The sequence below is a fragment of the Aotus nancymaae genome, unplaced genomic scaffold, assembly GCF_030222135.1.
Source record: "Aotus nancymaae isolate 86718 unplaced genomic scaffold, 86718_ANA_hifiasm-v0.15.2.pri h1tg000072l, whole genome shotgun sequence".
Lineage (NCBI taxonomy): Eukaryota > Metazoa > Chordata > Mammalia > Primates > Aotidae > Aotus > Aotus nancymaae.
Window position 1 is genome coordinate 17,045,351 of NW_026988487.1, and position 20,635 is coordinate 17,065,985.

Consider the following 20,635-nt stretch of genomic DNA (forward strand, 5'->3'; position numbering starts at 1 on the left):
TAATACATATTTTCATAAGATGAAAATATTAATATTAAATTGTATTTTTCTTTGTAATTTTGACAGATTCCTGCACTATTTTGAAGGAATTCATCTTGACATTCCCAAAGAGACTGTGACTACTTTGGCAGCTGACTTCCCTTAATGTTCCATACTAACAATGCTTTGTATAGATTATTATGTGGTTCTTAAGATACATTTTTATATTATGTGGATCTTCATGGAAAAGTTTATTTCTCAATGTACATTTTAAACAATTTGTATATTTTTTTATTGGTGTGCAAATATTTAAAATATTTGAGTTACAAATTGTATATATGATTGTGGTAATATTTTTTTCTGAATTTTTGTATTATCTGACTTAGCTTTGTTGGAGTATTTTTTGTATGTGAGCGAACTGTTTCTGAAAGGTAGAGTTCATTAAGATGAACTCTATTTCAAGTGTTTATATTATATATTAGTTTAATATTCAGATACATTATCTTTTTTTTTTTTTTCTTTTTGAGACGGAGTTTTGCTCTTATTACCCAGGCTAGAGTGCAATGGCGCGATCTCGGCTCACCGCAACCTCCACCTCCTGGGTTCAGGCAATTCTCCTGCCTCAGCCTCTCAGGCACGCGCCACCATGCCCAGCTAATTTTTTGTATTTTTAGTAGAGACGGGGTTTCACCATGTTGACCAGGATGGTCTTGATCTCTTGACCTCGTGATCCACCCGCCTCGGCCTCCCAAAGTGCTGGAATTACAGGCGTGAGCCACCACGCCCAGCCAGATACATTATCTTGGCTGGTCCAATGGTAGTGGGTTATCAGAACTTACTAACATTAGTGTCACTAAAGTTGGTATACAACCCCCACTGCTAAATTTGACTGACTTTTAAAAAAAAAAAAAAAAAAAAAGTAAAACAAAAACATTATCTGGTGCATTATATTTTTAACACAGAAGTTAAGGATCTTAATATTGTTGTTTTTTGTTTTTTGAGAAGAACTCTTGCTCTGTCACCCAGGCTGGAGTGCGGTGGCCTGATAGCGGCTCACTGCAACCTCCACTTCCTGGGTTCAAGTGATTCTCCTGCCTCAGCCTCCTGAGTAGCTGGGATTACAGGCACACACCACCATGTCCAGCTAATTTTTATATTTTTTTAGTAGAGATAGGGTTTCACTATGTTGGCCAGGCTGGTCTTGAACTCCTGACTTCAAGTGATCAATCTGCCTCAGCCTCCCAAAGTGCTGGGATTACAGACGTGAGCCACTGTGCCCAGCCTATATTGTACAGTTTTGAAGAGTATAGATGCATACCTGTTTATAAATATGTATGAAGATAGATGTTTTTACCTCTTACTTGTTCAGTTTACCTTTTCTTGTATTAATTAGTATATTGATCTAATTAAAAGTTAAAGCTAAAGGCTTTATAAAATATTTTTAAAAGTTCAGATGTAATCATCTTGGTAAATATGTACATTGTATAGGTTTGAATACAGGATGTAACTTAAAGATTTCATCCCTATACAGAAGAGAGAATTAAGATCTTCTGAAGTTTTTTGTTTTTTGTTTTTTGAGATGGAGCCCAGGCTAAAGTGCAATGGTGCGATCTCGGCTCACCGCAACCCCCACCTCCTGGGTTCAAGCAATTCTCCTGCCTCAGCCTCCTGAGTAGCTGTGATTACAGGCAGGTAGGCACCATGATGCCTGGCTAATTTTTGTATTTTTAGGAGAGATAGGTTTTCTCCATGTTGGTCAGGCTGGTCTTAACTCCCAACATCAGGTGATCTGCCCGCCTCAGCCTCCCAAAGTGCTGGGATTACAGGCGTGAGCCACTGTGCCCAGCTTGAAGTATTTTTAAAAATACTTATCTATTTTTTTCCCTCTTAAAAAAAATTAATGGGAGTGTTTTCCTCCCTATAAGGACACATTTAGTATTTTATTTATTTTTAGGTTTATAATAATTCAGGGAAAAAAATCTTTATCTTTTTTTTTTTTTTTTTTTTTTTAAAGAGGTCTCACTCACTCTTGTTGCCCAGGCTGGAGTACAGTGGCACAATCATAGTTCACCATAGCTTCAAACTCCTGAGCTCAAGTGATGCTCCTTCCTTGGCCTCCCAAAGCATTGGGATTATGGGTGGGAGCCACTGCACCCAGCCTTTTCATTCTTAATGATGGTAAATTCCTGTAAGATTTAGATTCACTTTTATGATAATGCCATGTTTGTTATGAACAACTAGGTAGTTTGAGAAACTATTTATCAAAATAGAAAACAATGGCAAAGGAGATGGTTTGGATGGAAAGAGAATGATTTGCTTTTTGGACATGCATAGTTTGAGGTATCTGCATTTCCAAAGTGGATATGTTCAGGTACACAATGACCTATGTAAATGTAGAGAGACTTTATTTGTGCATGCCAACAGGTCTAGAGTGTATACCAACTCTAGGGAGTTGGAGGTGCTAGAGAAAGGAGGACTTCCACTTTTTGCTTTATGTTTCAGATTATTTGAAATATTTTTGAACAAGTATATTTCACTTTTGGATTATGGAAAATGTTCATGTTATAGAAAATATTTAATACTTTTTTTTTTTTTTGGGTAAGAGATGGGGCCTTGCTATGTTGCCCAGGCTGACTTCAAACTCCTGGGCTCAAGTGATCCTCCCCCTTCAGCCTCCTAAGTAGCTGGCACCACAGGCAGATACCTCTGAGATTTAATAATTTGACACCAAAGAGACTTATGGTGGCTCACACCTGTAATCCCAGCACTTTGGGAGTCCCAGGCGGATGGATCACAAGGTCAAGAGATAGAGAGTATCCTGGCCAACATGGTAAAACCCCGTCTCTACTAAAAATACAAAAATTAGCTGGGCGTGGTGGTACATACTTGTAGTCCCAGTGACTTGGGAGGCTGAGGCAGGAGAATCATTTGAACCTGGGAGGCGGAGGCTGCAGTGAGTCTAGGTTGTGCCACTGCACTCCAGCCTGGTGACAGAGCGAGACTCCGTCTTAAAAAAAAGAGACTCAAGAGGCTTAGGTTCATAAAGAAGATACATTGAGAGCCTCAACTAAGGTAGACAGTGGTAAAATGGACATCAATAGATGGTCTGTCAAGTTAAAATATTACAAAGTTAAAAAATGAGCCTGCCAGGTGTGGTGGCTCACACCTATAATCCCAGCACGTTGGGAGGCCAAGGCAGGAGGATTGTGAAGTCAGGAGTTTGAGACTAGCTTGGCCACTGGTGAAACCCCATCTCTACTAAAAATAGAAAAATTAGGCAGGTGTGGTGGCGCACACCTGAGGCAGAAGAATCGCTTGAATCTGGTAGGCAGAGGTTGCAGTGAGCCGAGATTACATCACTGCACTTCAGCCTGGGCAACAGAGTGAGACTAGGTCTCAAGAAAAAAGAAAAGAGCCTATTAGACAAAACTTGTTTGTTTTTGGCTAATAGATTTGAGCTGATGAAAGTCACCTTTTGGGGCTGGGTATGGTGGCTCACACCAGTAATCCCGATACTTTTGGAGGCTGAGGCAGGAGGATTGCTTAAGGCCAGGAATTTGAGCCCAGCCTGGGCAACAAGGTGAGATCCCCTATCTTTACAAAAAATAAATTAGCTGGGTATGGTGACATGTGCCTGTAGTCCTAGCTGTTCAAGAGATAGAGGCAGGAGGATTGCTTGAGCCCAGGAGGTGCTGCAGTGAACTGTGATTGTATCACTGCACTCTAGCTTCAGCGAGAGTGAGACCCTGTCTCAAAAAAAGAAAATCAGCTTTTGGAGGCAGTGTGGCAAACCACATTCTACTTAGACAATGAGAGGAGGATTCTATAAGCTGTGTTATCAGTTATCTTTATTTTCATAATAAGCACCACCTAGGAAAATCATTATTCTCTATTTTAACAATATGATCATGCAAATGCTTAGTATAGATAGTAGTTGCCTTTAAAGGGAGATATGTTTGTTTCTTGTTTTGACTATTTGGCATCTTACTGTTTATTTTTTTAATGAAAAATTTAAAAATATTATGTGGTCTTGCTGTGTTGCCCAGGCTGCTCTCGAGCTCCTGGGCACAAGCGATCCTGCCTCAGCCTCCCAGAGTGCTGGGATTATAGGCATAAGCCACTGCGCCCAGCCCTACCTTACTTTTTAACACACAAACCTGAAAGGCACAGAATCTCATAAAATGTTTATTGATTTGGTCTTGGCTTATTGTGTAGACCATTTAGTAGCCGAAAATCATAAAATACGCTCAAAATATGTTCTTTTCCAGGAACGTGGATGTTCAAAACAGTTGGTTTTACATTAGAGCTAAAATTATACATTAATATGACTAGCACATTAACCTCAGAATTCTAAGGCTCAGAGTCAAACACTGCTAATTCATAGAAGGCAACAGCTTGTAATAATGAATCATAAAGCTCTTCTACTCTTCGTGGTTCACTAGATAAAAACATCTGTCTGTAGTGGACTATTTTATCTGATGGGAAGAACACCCGAGGATCCGCCTTCAGTACAGAATCGGAGAGGAACTGCTTCACTAGTTCTTTTCCACTAGTCCTGAAGTCACCAATCATCAGTTCAAAATGCTTCCCCACTGCGTTTCGATTCATGCTCAGCACCTGGTGCTGCCCATCCTGGGCAAAAGTTTTATTTAATAAGGCATACAGCATGGCTTCCACGATTTGAAAATGTAACAGTATAGGAAACAGAGATGAGTTCTGAATGGAAAGTGCTCTTTTTTCCAGAACATAGAAATCTGCTTTAGGCATCTTTGAAATGATTGAAGAAATCTTTAAAAAAAAAAAAAAAGACAAAATAAAGGAGCAGAAATAATTCATTACATTTTATGTTTGGACCCCTCTCTGTCCCTCTTAGTTAACTTGTACTATATTGCTATTGACAATTTTGAAATGATTGAAAAGGCATTTATGAGCAGTCTGGTTCTGTTCATGGTTCTGTCAGAACAATAGCTAAGCTAAACTGTTTAGTCCTCCTAAGTACCAGTTTCTTGATCTGTACAATGGACATCATAATTTCTAAAATCTGTATTGGCTTTAAGATTAGACAACTTAACTGTTTTATTAACCTACAAAAATTTTCTGGGATAGAGCATAGGGTTAGAATAACTAGGCAGGAATCAATCACCTCTGCAACTGACTAATCACATCCAATGCTCGACTAAACCACAGATTTTATATGTATAATCCAGGTGATCATTCCTGCCCATTTCACAAGGTTTTGAAAACTCAAATGAGACAATGTGATGTCATTTTAAGAAATAAGCTTTATAAATAAAAGACAATGTTCTATAACATTTAGAATGGAATACCATTGATTTTCTCAGTGTCTGCCTTTGATACATAAGGCATTTCTTTCTCTCTCTTTTTTTTTTTTTTTGAGACATAGTCTCACTCTTTGACCAGGCACCAGGCTGGAGTGCAGTGGCGTGATCTCGGCTCACTGCAACCTCCGCCTCCTGGCTTCAAGCATAAGGCGTTTCTTGAACTAACTAAAGCTTGAATTTTTAAAAATCAAAGGTGACAGAAAACATAATAGGAACAGAAGAAAACCCATCTTTACTGTTTTATTACATTCCTTTTGGGACCAGAAGATTAAACTACACAAGGAGCTCTAGCAGGTAGGAATCCGGAGGTGCAACTGCCTTACCTCTTCTAAATAGACGGATGATGAATATGTAGTTTCCTTCATTAATCTCCAACGATCACTTTGCTGCCAGTCCAGCACTGTCAATTTACGATCAAGGTGAGCCCAGGCAATTCTTCGAGTACCAAAAACAACAGATACGATACTATTAGCTGCCTAAAAGAAAAGACTGGTATAATTAGAAGTGTAAAGATTTTACAGATAAAAACTTAATCTACAAATTCAGAATGACTAATTTTTGTAATATATACTTATTTATAGTCTATTAATTGAGAATATTAAAGAGATGCAGGAGTGGCCAGGCACGGTGGCTCACGCCTGTAATCCAAGCACTTTGGAGGCCAAGGCAGGCAGATCACCTGAGGTCGGGAGTTCAAGACCAGCCTGACCAACATGGTGAAACCCTGTCTTTAAACAAAAAAAAAAAAATTTTTTTTTAATAAAAAATAATAAAAAAAGAAATGCAGGAGTAATTATTATTATTATTCTGTTCAAGATGGAGTCTCACTCTGTCACCCAGGCTGGAGTGTAGTGGCACAATCTCGGCTCACTGTAACATCCACTTCCCAGATTCAAATGATCCTTCTGCCTGAGCCTCCGGAGTAGCTGGGATTATAAGCACTCGCCACCACGTCCAGCTAATATTTGTATATTTAGTAGAGACGGGGCTTCACCATGTTGGCAGGCTGGTCTCGAACTTCTGACCTCAAGTGATCCGCCTGCCTTGGCCTCCCATAGTGGTGGGATTTCAGGCATGAGCCATTAAGGAGTAATTATTATTAAAAGGTAACCAGCAGCAGTTTATAGATAAAGAACCTATACTCATTCTCAGCACCTAGCCCAAAGTAGGCATTCAAATACTCAAGTGTAGCCAGGGTTTGTACTAGATACAAGGAAACAACAAACGTAACTGTACATTATAAGAAATGCCACCATAAAACTTGTAGAGAGGGGAATTAGGGAAGGTTTACTGGAGGACTAGGAGAATGAGACAGTAAACGGGAAGTTATTTCACCCAGATGTCTGGAAAGATAGGCTGCTTGACATCTCACACTATGGCAGTGGAATAAAGACTGGGAAAAGGGCAGAGGACTAGGCAGGTGTCTGTAAAGGTAAGTAACTTGCTTTATCCTGAGGGCTACAGGTGCCACTAAAAAACCTCAGAATTTTAAGGAATAACATAAGATTAACATTTCGGAAAAATCACTGATGGTGTAAAAGATGGGCTGGAGGGAACTAGACTAACGGTAGGGATCTGTGTTAGGTACCTGTTAAACATGAGAAAGTATTAAGAATTGAAGACAATGACAGAAGGAAAAGAAACAGTGCGAGCAGAATTAATACATAGGTTGAAAGAGGAGTCTAGGATAATTCCAGTTTTATATCAGTGACTGAATGGCATCATTAATCATGATGAAGATAGGAGTCACGTGACCTAGAGAAGGCAGGAAGAAATGTTTTGGTTTGTTTTTAATGTATTAAGTTTGGGTTGCCTGTAGGGTTTCAAAAGGGAGATATATAATAAGTAATTGAATACATAGATTTTGCTCCCTATCAGATCTGGGCTGACGATGGAGTACAATGCTATATCACCTTTCTCCAACATGGCTCACTTAGATATATTTACAAACTACTATGTTCTATAGATACTGAGGCAAACAAACAGGAACAATTAGTTCTCTACCCATCTCCCTTTCATTGCTAAGGATTGGATAAATACCTTATGACAAAATAGTTTAGATGCCCAAAATACAGACTTCCTTTTGGTTCTTTTCTTTAGCTCCGTGACTCTCAAGCTTTAGTGTGCATAAGCATTACTGAACCAGACTACACACAGTAAGTACTTCATGGGCAACCAGTTTTTTTTGTTCCTCCAGATTAGCTATACTGCATTAGCAACCAATTTTTTCTTAAAGGATTTTACTGCATGACTTATGTCTCCATACAAACTGACTTTAGAATCTAGCCCACTAAATAAGATGCAACTCCACTATAATCTGGGTATAAACAGTTTTGGCCATGAATTTGGATGAGAATACTCCCTGAAAAATTTGGTTGAAATATGTTCCAGATCAATTGCAGCAGTTCTACCTGAAGTCCATGAGTGGACTTGAATCTGCCAGTCCTCTGAAACTGTGCAATATTCTGTGTATATGTGTTATATCTTTTTCTTTTTCTTTTTCTTTTTTCTTTTTTCTGAGACGGAGTTTCGCTGTTGTTACCTAGACTGGAGTGCAATGGTGCGATCTTGGCTCACCGCAACCTCTGCCTCCTGGGTTCAAGCAATTCTCCTGCCTCAGCCTCCTGAGTAGCTGGGACTACAGGCACACACCACCATGCCCAGCTAATTTTTGTATTTTTACTAGAGACAGGGTCTTGTTGACCAGGATGGTCTCGATCTCTTGACCTCATGATCCACCCACCTTGGCCTCCCAAAGTGCTGGGATTATAGGCGTGAGCCACCGTGCCCAGCCTCTTTTTTTCTTTTTTTTGAGACTGAGTCTCACTCTGTTACCCAGGCTGGAGTGCTGTGGCACGATCTCAGCTCACTGCAACCTCCGTCTCCTGGGTTCAAGTGATTCTCCTGCCTCAGCCTCCTGAGTAGCTGAGACTACAGGCGCACACCACCACGCCCAGCTAATTTTTGTATTTTTACTAGAGACAGGGTCTTGTTGACCAGGATGGTCTCGATCTCTTGACCTCATGATCCACCCACCTTGGCCTCCCAAAGTGCTGGGATTATAGGCGTGAGCCACCGTGCCCAGCCTCTTTTTTTCTTTTTTTTGAGACTGAGTCTCACTCTGTTACCCAGGCTGGAGTGCTGTGGCACGATCTCAGCTCACTGCAACCTCCGTCTCCTGGGTTCAAGTGATTCTCCTGCCTCAGCCTCCTGAGTAGCTGAGACTACAGGCGCACACCACCACGCCCAGCTAATTTTTATATATATTTTTTTATGTATTTTATCATTTTATTAGGAATAATTCCAAATGGGTTATGAAGAAAATGTATTCATTGAATTTGACGAGTTTTCCAAAAACTCTTAATGAAGATATGTCTGCCCAATAATAAAACATCAGCAGAACTATCATATACTGAGCAAAAAATCAGGCTGATAACAAAAGCAACATGCAACATAAAAAAGACATGATATATAGGAAGACAATCTGCTGAATATTAAAAACCATCTAAATATCAATTCTTTGCAACCAGCACAGAACTAATTAGCTATCAAATCCAAACCACACCAAGGTAAGTTTGGTTGATGTAGGCCAGGAGTCAATGCAGGGGGAAAAAATTTCCTCAGTGCAAGAGAGCTGAATAGTGTTTTGGATCTTTCCCTGGCTGATACAAGCAGTAGTAGAAAATCTTTTTTGGCAAGGGAGAGAAATAAATACAAATGGAATGCTACATTTTTAAATTAGCAGACTGTCTCAGGGATGATAAAGGTGTCACTAAAGTAGCAAGGGGGTAACTTTAAAACATTATTTGTCTGGGGCTCAAAAAACACTCAAAACAGATTTATTTAAAGGTTTCACAATAGCTATGTCCAGGCATTTAGGCTTATGGGAAGTAAAATTAAAAGAGGATACCTTTTCCCCAAGGAGAATTTTTTTAAAACCAATAACATTGCTAAATAGCAACATTATACTTGGTAAACAATAATTGGCAACAAAATAAGTTCTGCCCAAACCAGTCCCAGATACTGTTTAATAACCAAGATACAAACTAATTTTGTTGTAACAAGCCTAGACCAATCTTAGCAAACATGTCCTTGGTTATCCAGTTTCATTTAACATTTTGAAAGCTCATTTGACAGCCAGTCAAGTCCTTCATACAGACCAGTTCCTTGTGTTGCACAAGTGGCTTGAACATACCACGTTCTGTTACGAAGAGACTGAAGACCTAGTTTATCTGTCATTTCACTGATGGCCATAGCATTTGGCAAATCCTGTTTGTTTGCAAAAAGCAGCAGCACTGCATCTCAACTGATCTACCAGAAGCATTTTCTGCAGCTCATCTGCTACTTCCTGAATTCTTTCACGATCATTGCTATCTACCACAAAAATAAGACCCTGGGTATTCTGGAAGTAATGCTTCCAGAGAGACCTAATTCTATCCTGACCACCAACGTCCCATACTGTGAAACAAATGTTCTTATATTCTACTGTTTCCACGTTAAAACTAATGGTAGGAATGGTGGTGACTATCTCCCCTAACTTCAGTTTATACAGAATGGTTGTCTTGCCAGCAGCATCCAATCCAACCATCAAAATGCGCATCTGCTTCTTGCCAAAGAGGCAGGAGAAAAGGGAGGAGATAGTGAGGCCCATGGCGGTAGTGGCACTTGCGATGGGCAGAAGCAAAAGGGGTTTGGGGCGGCCCCGTGCTTTCTCCTTTCGCGCTCCCAGCAAACTAAACCAGAGGGAAGAGAAAGCGGAGGAACAAACAGGGAGGCTGGAACGTCTCGCTGGCCGCTGTGCCGATGAAGCTCTGGGACAGGAATTAGCCGGTAGAGGACCTGCTAGGCGACTGGCGCGGCAGCTCTAGCTCTAGCCTTTAGGCTTTGACTGTGCCACATCACGCGGCGGCCGCGGCAACTTCAGCCGCGGCCCGGCCCCTCCAACGCGGACAGAATCGCGTCACCGCTGCCCCATCCCCCTGCGCTTCTGGTAATTTTTGTATTTTTTGTAGAGATGGGTTTCACCCTGTTGGCCAGGATGTTCTAAATCTCTTGACCTCGTGATCTGCCTGCCTCGGCCTCCCAAAGTGCTAGGATTACAGGGGTGAGCCCAGCCCTAGAATGTTTTGCTTTTTTTAATCTTACCTATAGACGTGTGATTCAAGATAGAATCCTTTTTAAAGGAGGAAAGGAAAATAAAATAATTTTAAATCCTGCCAGAAAGACTGGTATAATGTTCTAAAGTCACTCCCTGGCCATAACCCATCTTGGCTCCTTAATTTCTCATTAATCCTAACATCACCTTTAGACACAACCTAGTATCTCTATGACACTCCTCTTAAATAAGCCTTGCATAGACCTACTTCTCAACATCAACTGTTCTTTCTACCTAGAATGACCTCCTCTTCCAGCCAAAGGATCTCTCCTTTAAGGTCCAAATTGAGTTATTCTAGTAAACTTCCCACAACAGTCACAGCCCACTGTTTTCTCTCCTCTCAACTGCCAATTCACTATCTGTACATCTCACTATTTGGTAGTAATCATATACTTGTCAACTAAACCTGAAGAACCTTCCCAATGCCCAGAAGAGTGGGTTCTCAAATATTAGGCAGTATAGCAGACATGAAGAATATACCTTAAGTCTTTCTCTTTGTATGTCTGGTTTGAGGAGTTTTCTCAAGAACCGGTTTTCTGGTAACTTTCTTTTATCCCCTCCAGTCTTTGAACAAAGTATGGAGTTACAAACTTGAACTGTACTTTTATACTGAAACAAGGGCACATTCATTAAACTCTCCAAATTCTGAAATGGCCCAAAGTTTTGTCTGTGCTTTATGATATTGATAGACCTTCTTCCACGAAGCAATCTGAAAGCTTCAAGTTCTTCCGTAGATGCTGTATTCAACACATGCAAGATGGAAGCCTGCTGTTCTGAAGAGAAGCGCTTGTCAACTGCATTTTCAGGCTCTTTTGCACTTTCATCACAAAAAGTAACATCAGAAATAATTTTCTTAGGTGTAGTGGATTTTTTCCGACAGCAGGAATTATGTAAGGCCTGGGACAGGGATGACCTCGATGGGGCCAGAAAGCATCTCCACCTCCCTAAAAGGAAAATTTAGTAAAATATAAGATGGGATGTCCTACTTCCTTTAGTGTTAGTTGCAAACTTGACTAGATGCTTTGCAAAGTCACAAATACTTTCCTGGAATTTAAGAACTACTAGAGGACAATATTAAATTGTCCTGGAGAATAATCTTTAAAAGAGGATTCGTTTTTAAACTAAAATTATAGAGTTTTAAATACGGCTTTCGTTTTCAAGTCAGGAGAAATGTCTTCTGATTTTTATGGATCAGACCTAACTTTTACTGCCTAGAAAATTGTTGTTTTGCACTCATCAGGAAGCAACTAGTTGAAATATTTGTTTTTGAGACGGAGTCTTGCTCTGTTGCCCAGGCTGGAGTGCGGTGGCACGATCTCGGCTCACTGTAACCTCTGCCTCCCGAGTTCAAGCAATTCTCCTGCCTCAGCCTCCTGAGCAGCTGGGACTACAGGCATGCGCCACCACACCCAGCTAATTTTTTTGTATTTTTAGTAGAAACAGCGTTTTACCATATTGGCCAGGCTGGTCTTGAACTCCTGATCTCATGATCCACCCACCTAGGCCTCCCAAAGTTCTGGGATTACGGGCGAGAGCCACCTCACCGAAATAATTATTTCAACTGCTTAACGTTTTTGATATTTTTAATGTAGAGCGATCTTTTGGTAAGTAGTATTTCCTGTTAAGGTTTGTCTTCACTTCTGTTAAGGTTTGTCTTCACTTCCATTTTCACTAGTATCTCATCTGGTGGAATCAAGTAAAATTAAATTTCATACGTTTTTAATAAATATTTCAGCTAAGTGGTAAATTTAAAGGCAGTTTTATATTCTTCCGTACACTTCAAGATTTCTATCATGACGTTTTTGCAAGCATATGAAACACCATACAGGCCAGGCGCAGTGGATCACGCCTGTAATCCCAGCATTTTGGGAGGCCAGCCTGGGCGGAGGACCTGAGATCAGGAGTGCGAGACCAGCCTGGCCAACATGGTGAAACCTCCGTCTCTATTTTAAAAACAAAACAAAACAAACAAACAAAACACCATACAATGAATAACTTTGTAAAACCGGTGGGAAGTCACTCTAACATCGCAGCCACAGGAAAGTAATGCGGCCAGAGATAAGCAAGTAGCTGTGAGAATCTGAACCATCCGCCCACTTCGAGGAGCTACCTGTGAACCCCGAGGTCAGGGAAGCACAAATGTTCCGAAAACCGCCCCGTCAGCTAGGCTGGGGCTCCAGGAGAGGGACCTGAACATGGGACATGGGGAAGGAAACACTCTAGGACATGAGGGACATGAAGGAAACACTCCAGCTTCCTCCAGAATACCTCCAGTGGTATTTCATTAGCCTCTAGGGTCAGAGGCTAATGACAAACACTTAATTAACCCAGTGTTCCAAGCACCCTACCTACCTCCCTCCAGGAAGAGGCTACGGACTACCATCTCCAAACTGAATCGGTAGGTCCGGTCTTCCTCCATTGACTTCCGGTTCCTGCGTGCTGCGCCCAAAAGCGCCCGGCCTGCACTCGGCGAAAAAGTTCGTGTCAAAGCGGCGTTCTGGGGCAAGGCCCGAGGAGTGTCCCGCCAAGCAGTGGGTCGGCCGCGTCTGGGCTGTGGGCTTCCGGCAGGCCCCACCGGAGGCCTTGTCCCCGGATCCGGAGCCCCTGGCTGGCCCGCAGACTTCTTCCACTGCACCGGGGAAACGTTCTTGCCCCTACCGACTCCTGGGAGCCACTGGGCCGAATTTCCAGGAACGCGATTCAGAGGCCAGTTTTAGTCTGTAGTGGGCACGGTCCCTTCTTCGTACTCCTTCGTAGAGACTCCCTAGGTTTCTCCAAGACACTTAGATTGAGGAGCTCCTGTTGGAGCCCAGCCTGGGGCGCCGGGAGCGGGATCTGGTGGGGACAGCGTTGACAAGGTACTCAACCGTTTCACCAGATAGACTGGAATAACGGGGAGAAATGCGAAGTGTTTCAAGAGCTCAGCTGGTGAACAAGGCAGGCAAGCTATTAGGAAAGGGCGAGGGAGGAGGAGAGGGCTTTGGCGCTGGAGCGGTATTCCACTTAGAAGGGATAAAGGGAGATGAATCTGGCGCCAAATTTAGTTGATCCCTTGAATGCTGGGTGGGGCCGTTGAATAGCTGCACCAGGTAGGAAGCCCGAAGTCCCTCAGCTATATAATTTGCAGAGTCAGACTGGAGATGTGTTTCTATAAAATTGGCCATATAGTGTATAGCGAACGTGAGGCTGGATTGGAGGTGACGAACCTGGGAGCAAAGAGAAGTCGCGAAGCGAGTGCATTTTGCCCAGGCTGGAGTGCAGTGGTGCGATCTCGGCTCATTGTAACCTCGGTCTCCCGATTTCAAGCGATTCTCCTGCCTCAGCCTCCTGAGTAGCTGGGATTACAGGCGCGCGCCACCATGCCCGGCTAATTTTTGTATGTTTAGTAGAGACGGTGTTTCACCATGTTGGCCAGACTGGTCTCGAACTCCTGACCTCGGGTGATCCGCCCGCCTCGGCCTCCCAAAGTCCTGAGATTACAGGCGTGAGCCACCACGCCCGGCCAACCATAAGGAATTGAAGTTGGGAGATGTAAGGAGAGTGGAAAGAAAAGGATTCTTTCTGGAAGATGGGGATCCAGTTAAGGAGGGAGAGAAAGGTGATGAGTTTATGTTTTTTGAGGCAGCAATGGGTTGATTGTTCATGTCTGGAGGGCAATGGAGCTGTAGGGGAATCATAAGTATTAATAAGTTCTGGTCGGGAGCAGTGGCTCCTGCTGTAATCCCACCACTTTGGGAAGCCAAGGGGGCGGATAGCTTGAGCTCACGAGTTCCAGACCACCCTGGCCAACATGGCTAAAAAATTAGCCGGGTGTAGTGTTGCACACCTGTCGTCCCAGCTACTCAAGAGGCTGAGGTGGGAGAATCACCTGAGTGTCCAGGAGGTAGAGGTTGCAGTGAGTGGAGATCATGCCACTGCACTCCAGCCTGGGGCACAGAGCTAGACCTTATCTCAAAAAAAAAAAAAAATAAAATAAATAGTGTTCATAGGAAGTCTAGGAACCTTGGCAGTTTCTGGGGAACTTAGGAATCTAACAAGAAATAACATCAACTTTTTGTGCAAGATCCTCCAAACCAAGAGGAAGTAATTTCCTCAACTGTAGGGCTTATTCAACCTAATGAGATGTTATGATTGTATTGCATCCCTCAAAAAAGATTTGTTGAAGTCCTAACCCCCAGTACCTTATTATTTCCATATAAGGTCATTATAGATGTAACTAATTAAAATGAAGTCACACTGGACTGGGGCAGAGACTAATTCAATATGACTGTTGTTCTTATGAGAAGATGGAAGCAGGGATTGGAATGATGCAAGCCAAGGAAGGCCAAGGGTTGCCAGCAGTCACAAGAAGCTAGGAGAGAGGCATGGACCAGGGTCCCCCCAGAGCCTTTGAAGGAACCAACCCAGATAACACTTTGATTTTGGGCTTTCAGCCTCCTGAACTGGAGAGAGTAAATGTCTGTTGTTTTAAGCCACCCAGTTTGTGGTCATTTGTTACAGCAGCCCCGAGAAACTAATACATGAGGCCATAAGGAGTCCTGGTGATGCTTTCAGAGACTGTCTGGTTTGCTAGCAAGACACAGTTTATCACTTATGAACTGCATGACCAGAGGCAGTTTCTCATCCTCTCTGAACCTCACCTTCCTCATTTGTAAAACAGAGTTAATGGTACCCACCTCATAGGGCTACTTGGAGAATTAATGAGCAACTGGATACAAAGAACCCAGCACAAGATAAGAGTTCAATAAATGTGGTTTTCCCCAGTAAAGCATCATCTCTTATTGAGAAATAATTATGAATGACCTATAGGGGAATTACGCTCCTTCCTGAAAGCATTTATTCAGAAATGTGCTCTAACCAGAGCCAGAAATATAAAAGAAAGTGACAACTACTGCCTGATTTACTGTAAAACCAAATTGATGCCTTCAAAATGAAAGTCACCGTCTTTCCCCAGAAACCAGCTCCTTCTCGCTTCCCTGTTTTTGTCACCCAGATTAAGGTGTCTCTGGCTCCTCCTACTCCTTCCATCATTATGTATAGCCTGTCATCTAGTTTCTGTGTTTTTAAAACTGTTTTGACTGTGATCCAGGATACATGTGTGAAACAAGTTTCATTTAAAAAAAAAAGACCGGGCATGGTGGCTCAACACCTGTAATACCAGCACTTCAGAAGAGCAAGGCAGGCAGATTGGTTGAGCCCAGGAGTTCATGACCGTCCTGGGCAATATGGCAAGACCCAGTCTTTACCAAAAATACCAAAAAAAATTAGCTGGGCATGGTGGTACGCATCTGTAGTTCCAGCTACCTGGGAGGCTGAGGTGGGAGAAGCCCTTGAGCCCGGGAGGTGGAGGTTGTAGTGAGCAGATATTGCACCACTGCACTCCAGCCTGGGTGGTGGAGTGAGACCCTGTCTCAACAAAAAACAAAAACAACCTTTGTATTTTTGCATGTGATACACTCTGATATTTTCTATTTTCTTCATTTTTTTTCCAAGTTAAGAGTGCAAAAGGTTTATTGGAAAAAACAAAAACAAACAAAAATCTATTTTTAAGCCTGCAGGACATTAGGGGGAGATGTCCAGTAGATAGATATGCACATCTGAAGCTAAGGAGGAGCACTGAGGTTGGGCATAGGTTTGGAGGCCGTCAGCATATAGAGACGGTACTTTACCCATAAGAACAGATGCAATGAGCCAGGGAGAGGGGCTAGGTGTGAGAAAAGCACAGTGAGACAAGGAGAGGACTCCTTGGAAGCACCAGCATTAGATGTGGTTAGAGGATTCAGATTCCCAAGAAGATTGAGAAGCAATGTTCACACTTAAAAGGAGACAGGAGGCTGGGTGCTGTGGCTTACAATTGTAATTCCAGCACTTTGGGAGGCCAAGGCAGGCAGATCACCTGAGGTCAGGAGTTCAAGACCAGCCTGGCCAACATGGTGAAAACCCGACTCTATTAAAAATACAAAAATTAGCTGGGTGTGGTGGCGGACGCCTGTCATTGCAGCTACTTGAGAGGCTGAGGCAGGAGAATCACTTGAACCTGGGAGGCAGAGGTTGCAGTGAGCTGAGATTGCGCCACTGTACTCCAGCCTGGGCGATAAGAGCAAGACTCCGTCTCAAAAAACAACAACAACAACAACAACAAAAAACACATCACATTGTGATACTTCTACATGCTCATGAGAATAGCTACTGGAAATCTCATACATTGCTGATGGAAGCGTGGGTTGGTAGAATCACTTTAAAAAACTGTTTGGCAATATCTACTAAAGCTGAAGATTTGTACATCCTATGGCCCTGTAATCCAACCCCTGGGCATATATCCAACAGAGTGCAAGCAGATGTGCACTAAAGGACATGCAATTAGTGGAGCTACATGTATAATATTGCCAGTATTCGCCAGCTGTCTATTTGCAAAAATGGTGATTTCACGTGGTTAAACCTGATTACAAGAATGTTCATAGCAGCACTATTTGTATTGGCCAAAACCTGGAATATCTCAATGGCAGATTATTGTGTATTTATTGAATAAACATTTTACCCAGTAATGTGGATAAATCTCACAAACATAATGTTGAGTGAAATAAGCCACACCACTATAATATATATTTATGTATTTTTGAGACGGAGTCTTGCTCTGTCACTGGCTGGAGTCCAGTGGTGTGGTCTCGGCTCACTACAACCTCCATCTCCCGGGTTCAAGTGAATCTTCTGCCTCAGCCTCCTGAGTAGCTGGTACTACAGGCACACACCACCATACCCGGCTAATTTTTGTATATTTAGTAGAGACAGGGTTTCACTATATTGGCCAGGCTGGTTTTGAACTCCTGACCTTGTGATCCTCCTGCCTCGGCCTCCCAAGTGCTGGGATTACAGGTGTGAGTCACCATACCTGGCCATATTTATTTATTTATAGCTATATATAAAGTACAAAAACAGGCTGAGTGCATTGGCTCACACCTGTAACCCTAGCACTTTGGGAGGCCAAGGCAGGCAGATTGCCTGAACTCAGGAGTTCAAGACCAGCCTGGGCAACATGGTGAAACCTGGACTCTACTAAAAATACAAAAATTAGCCAAATGTGGTGGCGCAAGCCTTGTAGTCCCAGCTACTTGGGAGGCTGAGGCACAAGAATTGCTTGAACTCAGGAGGTGGAGGTTGCAGTGACCTGAGATCCAGATTGTGCCACTGCACTCCAGCCTGGGCAACAAAGTGAGACTCTGTCTCTGGAAAAAAAAAAACAAAAACAAAACAGACTAATCTATGATGATAAGCATGAGATTACCTTTGGGGCTAGTCTCTGAAAAGAGAATGGAAATGTTTTGGGATACTGGTTATCCTTTTTTAAAAGCTCTGTGCACTAGTTGAACATGTGTGTGTGCATTTTGTAAAATTCATTAAGCTGCAGGCTTATGATTTGTGTACTTTTCTGTATTTGTGATACTTCAGTAAAAGATTACTTAAAAGTTTAATTATTGAATGGGCATGGTGGCTCACGCCTGTAATCCTAGCCCTTTGGGAGGCTTGAGGTGGGAAAAATTGCTTGAGACAAGGAGTTCGAGACTAGCCTGAACAACATAGTGAGACACTGTTTCTACAGAAAAATTTTAAAATAGCCAGGTGTGGTAACACATGCCACACCTACTTGGGAGACCTACTTGGGACACCTATTTGGGAGACCTACTTGGGAGACCTACTTGGGAGACCAAGTCCTACCTACTTGGGAGACCAAGGTGAAAGGATCACTTAAGCCCAGGATCTGAGGTTATAGTGAGCCGTGACCATGCCACTGCACTCCAGCCTGGGCGACAGAGTGAGACCCTGTCTCCAAAAATAAAAAATAAAAAGTTGGCTGGGGCTGGTGCAGTGGGTCATGCCTGTAATCCCAGCACTTTGGGAGGCCGAGGCGGGTGGATCACTTGAGGCCGCGGTTTGAGACCAACCTGGCCAACATGTCAAAACCCTGTCTCTACTAAAAATACAAAAATTACCCAGGCATGGTGGTGCTCGCCTGCAGTCCCAGCTACTCAGGAGGTTGAAGTGGGAGGATCGCTTGAGCCCAGGAGATGGAGGCTGCAGTGAGCCGAGGTTGCACTACTGCCTTCCAGCCTGGGTGATGGAGCAAGACCCTATATCAAAAAAATAAAAATAAAATAAGATAAAAATACAAAAGTTGAAGTCTTCAAATTATTTTGAATTAGATATGTATCATAATTTTGAATGTTTATTTCATGACATAGTCTACTTTATTTAGTCCTCAAAGTCATTCGTCACCTTCAATACAGACTCCTGAGAAAAGGACTGCTGATTCTTGAATAGATAATTTGGGGTAGGGAGCACATGATATATTTCTCTGACTGCTCCACCCCCAACTCTCAGGGAAAGATAATTGTCCTACCAATCTTCATCTGGAAAAAGTTTTGGATTTTTTCCCTGCTTTTATGTTACATTTTATTATGATTTTCTCAGTATTATACACAACTAAAACGATTAGACAAATGATCAAAATAAAATGCAGCACTCACAATTTGAGACCCAGAATCAGAAAACTTGGCTCATGCTTCAATGTTGTTACATATTTCCTATGCATCTCAGTTTCTCTCTCTCTCTCTGTCTCTCTCTTTCTCTTTCTTTTTTCTTGAGACAGAGTTCAGCTGCTCTCTCTTTCTCTTTCTTTTTTCTTGAGACGGAGTCCAACTGTGTTGCCCAGGCTGGAGTGCTGTGGCGCGATCTTGGCTCACTGCAACCTCTGCCTCCCGGGTTCAAGCGATTCTTGTGTCTCAGCCTCCTGAGTAGCTGGGATTACAAGCACATGCCACCATGCCTGGCTAATTTTTGTATTTTTAGTAGAGACAGGGTCGCACAGCTGACTTTGCTGTTTTTAGTAGATACAGGGTCTCACAATGTTGGCCAGGTTGGTCTCGAACTTCTGACCTCAGGTGATTTGCCTGCCTTGGCCTCCCAAAGTGCTGAGATTACAGGCGTGAGCCACTGCACCGGTCAAAACTAAGACTTGAATTTAGGCATGGAGGCAGGAGTTTGCTCTACTGACCAATGGAGGCTGGGCTGGAGGATGGTGTAGAGGAGAGAGCTGGGGTAGGAGAGGGACAGCATGAGCGAGATACAATGGCATGGAGTTGGATAGCTCTGTGCTCAAAGGATGTGGACAGAGCACACACCAAGCACATTACCTCCCCTGGGCCTTTGCCCTGGTTATTCCCTTCCCCTAGGACACTCCTCTCTCAGATCGCTGCTGGTTAGCTTGACCCCTATCTACAGATCTTTGCTCAAATCTTACCTCCTCAGAGAGGACTTCCTGACCTGTCTATCGAAATAGCAATTTTCATTCTTCTCTATCCCCTCACTCTTTCTTTTTCTTTTTCTTTTTTTGAGACAGAGTTTTGCTCTTGTTGCCCAGGCTGGAGTGCAGTGACGCGATCTCAGCTCACTGCAACCTCTGACTCTCGGGTTCAAGTGATTCTCCTACCTCAGCCTCCCAAGTAGCTGGCATTACAGGCATGTGCCACCATACCTGGCTAATTTTGTATTTTTGGTAGAGATGGGGTTTCTCCATGTTTGTCAGGCTGGTCTTGAACTTCTGACCTCAGGTGATCCACCCACTTTGGCCTTTCAGAGTGCTGGGATTACAGGCATGAGCCACCTCGCCCAGCTGTTCCTTTTTCTTTATAGCACACATCACTCTTGCACTATTTTGTATATATGTATATTTGTTTCTCTGTTCATTTTCTGTCTCCCTAACTTGAAGGTAAGCTCCACAAAGGCAGCTATCTCCCCAGCTATGTGGCCATATCTCAGCACCTGTAACAGTATCTGGCACATAGTAGGTACCCCATAAATAATGAATGAATGAGCAAGCCCTGAGGGGGTACTGCAGTGGTGAGTCCCTCTGAGATGTGAGTGGTTCCAGTTGCTGAAGACAAGGTGATATTAAACACACAAATATGTTGGTCAACTCGATCACATTATTTACTCTGCATGGCTGCTTGTCAGCTGTTTCATTTGCCTTCAAAAGGAATTATTTCTTTCCTTCAAAAAGGAAAATACTTTGTGATCCCAAGTCTTCTTACTTTATTGATCATTATTTTTTACTGATCCTCGTTTCTTTGTTTATTTAGCAAACATTTGTTGAATCCCTGCTATG

General features: G+C 42.7%; 2 protein-coding genes and 1 pseudogene across 5 annotated transcripts in view; 1 reads left to right on the plus strand and 2 right to left on the minus strand.

Annotated features, from left to right (window-relative positions):
• The window catches only part of ATAD5 (ATPase family AAA domain containing 5), a 69,637-nt gene extending 65,183 nt beyond the window's left edge, over window positions 1-4,454 (plus strand). For all 4 annotated transcript variants that reach the window (XM_064367673.1, XM_064367674.1, XM_021669762.2 and 1 more), the window contains exon 23: window positions 67-4,454. In XM_064367673.1, the coding sequence (XP_064223743.1) occupies window positions 67-145 (79 nt within the window). In that variant the 3' untranslated portion in view covers window positions 146-4,454. The remainder of the gene's footprint in view (window positions 1-66) is intronic.
• TEFM (transcription elongation factor, mitochondrial) lies at window positions 4,152-12,909 on the minus strand. The gene is made up of 4 exons (XM_012449273.3): window positions 12,829-12,909; window positions 10,957-11,420; window positions 5,645-5,797; window positions 4,152-4,767 (listed from the first exon to the last, which is right to left on the minus strand). Exons 1-4 carry the CDS (start codon window positions 12,893-12,895, stop codon window positions 4,330-4,332), a joined length of 1,122 nt encoding a protein of 373 aa, XP_012304696.1. The 5' UTR covers window positions 12,896-12,909; the 3' UTR covers window positions 4,152-4,329.
• Window positions 9,336-10,950, minus strand: LOC110568059 (ADP-ribosylation factor 4-like; annotated as a pseudogene).
• Window positions 12,910-20,635: the final 7,726 nt, after the last annotated feature.

Bases quoted from the DNA above. Each gene is read 5' to 3' on its own strand.
- TEFM (XM_012449273.3), bottom strand. From the start codon at position 12,895: ATGGAGGAAGACCGGACCTACCGATTCAGTTTGGAGATGGTAGTCCGT. The intron at 5,798-10,956 runs GTATATTCTTCA...CTTTTCTTTTAG, and splicing joins TACAAAGAGAAAGACTTAAG to GCAGCTAATAGTATCGTATC. The intron at 4,768-5,644 runs GTAAGGCAGTTG...TTTTTTTTAAAG, and splicing joins CATCCGTCTATTTAGAAGAG to ATTTCTTCAATCATTTCAAA.